The following is a 3,394-nucleotide window of genomic DNA, read 5'->3' on the forward strand; positions in this document are numbered from 1 at the left end:
TAATAATTTTAATTGTGGTAATGTTTGGAATTGTAGAAATGTTTGAAATTGTATCATTGCTTTGAGCTGAAGTAATCATTGGAACTGTAGAAATAGTTTAAACTGTAATTGTCGTTGGAGTCGTAATAGTGGTTGACGTAGTAGCAGTGGTATTAGTTGTATTAGGGTTAGGGGTTGTGGCAGTATTTAGAATTGTAAGAGTGTTTGTGTTTGTATCCGTGGTTTGAGCTGAAGTAACGGGTGAAGATTTCGTAGCTATTGGTGTTGTTGTACCAGTGGGAGTTGTAATAGTGGTGAGCGTGGTAGGAGGTGTTAGGGTAAGTATTAAAGTTATATTTGGAGTTGTAGTAATGGTTTTAAGTGTAGTATGTACTTGATGTTTTATAGTTTGACTATTGGATGAAGTTGTGGAAGAGGATTGAAATGTAGTACTGTTTGGAATTAGTCACGGTTGGAGTTGTAATATTAGTTGGAGTTGTCATATTAGTTGGAGTTGCAGCACTGTATGTTGAGTGGTTGAAGGTATGGTTTGAGTTGTAGTAGTATATGTAGTTTGATTTGTAGAAGGGATTGACATTGCAGTAATGTTTTTAAATTGTAGTAGCTTTTGTAATTATAGGAGGCGATATATTTGTTTTATACTTTTATTTGTATCAGAGGTATGGGTTGAATGACGGATTGGAGTTTTAATAGTGGATGTTGGAGTTGTAGTAGTGGTAATCGTGTTTTGTGATGTAGTAGTGGCTGGAAATGAAGTGTGAATGGAGTTAGAGTAGTGGCTAGAGTTGTCCATGTATTAGTGAAAGGAGTTGTGGACGTATTTAAAATTTGAGTTGTAATAAAAGTTGTAATTCTATTTTGAGTTGTAGTAGTGGTGGGGGTTACAATAGCGATTGGAGTTGTATTAATGATTGCAGGTGTAGTAGATGTTGTAGTTGAAGTGGTTGAAGTTGTAGTGGTTTGAGTTGTAAAGTTTAGTGTTGTATTTTGTGGGGAATGTAGTGGTAGTTGGGGCAGAACTATGGTTTGAAATGTGTAGTACTGATTGGAGTTGTAAAAATATTTAAAGTTTTAGTGGTAGTTTGAATTGTCGTATTTATCTGAGTTGTAGAAATACTGCGCTATCTTTAAAGATGTTGAAATTGTAGCTTTGTGTGGTGTTTTACTAATAATTAAAGTTGTAGTATTACTTAGAAATTTCGTAATTTTTACAATTGTAATGGTGGGATTAGTAGTAGTGTTTAGATATATAGCAGTGGTTCTAGTATTAGAAGTATTGAGAATTGTAGTTATGGTTAGACTTGTAATTTTGTTTGGAGTTGTAGTAATGATTTCAGTTGTAGGAGTAGTTGTAATTGCAGAAATGATGCGAGTTGCAGTTATGTTTGGAGATCTAGTACTGGGTTGAGTTGTGGTAGTGGTTGTAATTGTAGTAATCGTTAGAGTTGTGTTAATGGTTGGTGCTGTAATGATAATTAATTTATTTTGTATTTTTGCCGTTGTGGTATGTGTTGAAGTGGTAACAATGTTTTTAGCTGCATTAGTGGTTGAGTTGTAGAAGTGTGTAGATTTGAAGTAGTTGTTTGAATTTTAGTAGTGGTTGGAGTAGTAGTAGTAGTTTAATTTCTGTAATTGCTTGGATTTTTTATACTATTTTTAGTTCTTGGACGTTTTAGTAGTATTTGAAATCGAAGAAGCTTTTCTTATTATAGAAAGTGTGCCAATTGTAGTGATGAGTTTAATTGGATTTAATGATAGCAATTATAGAAGTGAGTTATATAGTACTCTTAGGCGTTATGGTAATAGGTGGAGTTGAAGTAGTGGTAGGAGTTGTGGTAATGTTTAGAGTTCTAGTAATGGTTATAGGGTTGTAGTAGTGGTTAAAGTTGTAGTATTGTTTTTAACTGTAATTTTTATCGGAGTCCAAGTAGTGGTTGGATTTGTAGCAGTTATTGGAGTTGTAGTGGTGCTTGGCTTAGAAGTGGTTGGAGTTGTGGCAGTGGTTGGAGTTGTGAAAGTTGTTACTGTTGTGGTAGTGGTTGGTGTTGTAGTACTTCTTGGAGTTGCAGTAGTGCTTAGAGTTGTAGTAGGTGTTGGAATTGTAGATGTTGGTGTTGTAGTAGTGGTTGCTGTTTTACTAGTGGTTGGTGTTGTAGCAGTGGTTGTATTTGTAGTAGGTGTTGCAGCTGTACTAGTGGTTGACGTCATACTAGTTTTTGGAGTTGTTGGATTTGTAGTAGTGGTTGGAGTTGTAGTACTCATTGGAGCTGTAGTAGTGGTTGGAGTTGTAGTAGTGATTCGAGCTGTAGTAGTGGTTGGAGTTGTAGTAGTTGAATTTGTAGTAGATGTTGGAGTTGTAATAGTGCTTGAAGTTGTAGTAGTTGTTCGATTTGTAGTAGTTGTTGGAGGTGTAGTAGTGCTTGGAGTTGTAGTAGGTGTTGGAGTTTTTGTTGTTGTTGGTGTTGTAGTAGTGGTTGGTGTTATAGTAGTGGTTGGTGTTGTAGTAGAGGTTGGTGTTGTAGTAGGTGTTGGAGTTTTTTGTTGTTGTTGGTGTTGTAGTAGTGGTTGGTGTTATAGTAGTGGTTGGTGTTGTAGTAGAGGTTGGAGTTGTAGTAGGTGTTGGAGTTGTAGTAGGTGTTGGAGTTTTTGTTGTTGTTGGTGTTGTAGTAGTGGTTGGTATTGTAGTAGTAGTTGGTGTTGTAGTAGTGGTTAGTGCTCTAGTAGTTTCTGGTTTTGTAGTAGTTATTGGTTTAATAGTAGTAGTTGTTGTTGTAGTAGTTGTTGTAGTAGTTGTTAGTGTTGTAGTAGTGGATCATGCTGTAGTAGGTGTTGGAGTTGTAGGAGTTGTAGTAGTGGTTGAAGTTATAGTAGTACTTGGAGTTGTAGAGGTTATTGTTGTAGTAGTGGTTGGTGTTGCAGTAGTTGTTGGAGTTGTAGTCGTTGTTGGAGCTACAATAGTTGTTGGATTTGTCGTAGTTGTTGGAGTTGTGCTAGTGACTGATGTTGTAGTAGTTTTTGGAACTGCAGTAATAGTTGGGGTTGCAGTAGTGAATGGTGTTGTAGTAGTGGTTGGTGTTGTAGTAGTGGTAGTTTGCGTAGTAGTGGTTGGAGTTGTGGCAGTGGTTGGAGTTGTAGTAATTATTAGTGTTGTGGTAGTGGTTGGTGTTGTAGTAATTCTTGGAGTTGCAGTAGTGCTTAGAGTTGTAGTAGGTGTTGGAATTGTAGTTGTTGGAGTTGCAGTAGTGGTTGCTGTTTTACTAGTGGTTGGTGTTGTAGCAGTGGTTGTAGTTGTAGTAGGTGTTGCGGTTGTACTAGTGGTTGATGTCATACTAGTTTTTGGAGTTGTTGCAGTAGTTGTTGGATTTGTAGTAGTGGTTGGAGTTGTAGTAGTGGT

The 3,394-nt window shown here is 36.7% G+C and overlaps 1 protein-coding gene across 1 annotated transcript; it reads right to left on the reverse strand.

Moving 5' to 3' along the window:
* Positions 1-1,860: 1,860 nt before the first annotated feature.
* On the reverse strand, positions 1,861-3,378 carry LOC130050492 (integumentary mucin C.1-like). Its single transcript, XM_056150685.1, has 2 exons — positions 2,875-3,378; positions 1,861-2,303 (listed from the first exon to the last, which is right to left on the reverse strand). The coding sequence occupies exons 1-2, from the start codon at positions 3,326-3,328 to the stop codon at positions 1,861-1,863; spliced, it is 897 nt and encodes a 298-aa protein (XP_056006660.1). The 5' UTR covers positions 3,329-3,378.
* Between the last annotated feature and the right edge of the window lie 16 nt (positions 3,379-3,394).

Source organism: Ostrea edulis, chromosome 9 (assembly GCF_947568905.1).
Source record: "Ostrea edulis chromosome 9, xbOstEdul1.1, whole genome shotgun sequence".
NCBI classification, from domain to species: Eukaryota; Metazoa; Mollusca; class Bivalvia; order Ostreida; family Ostreidae; genus Ostrea; species Ostrea edulis.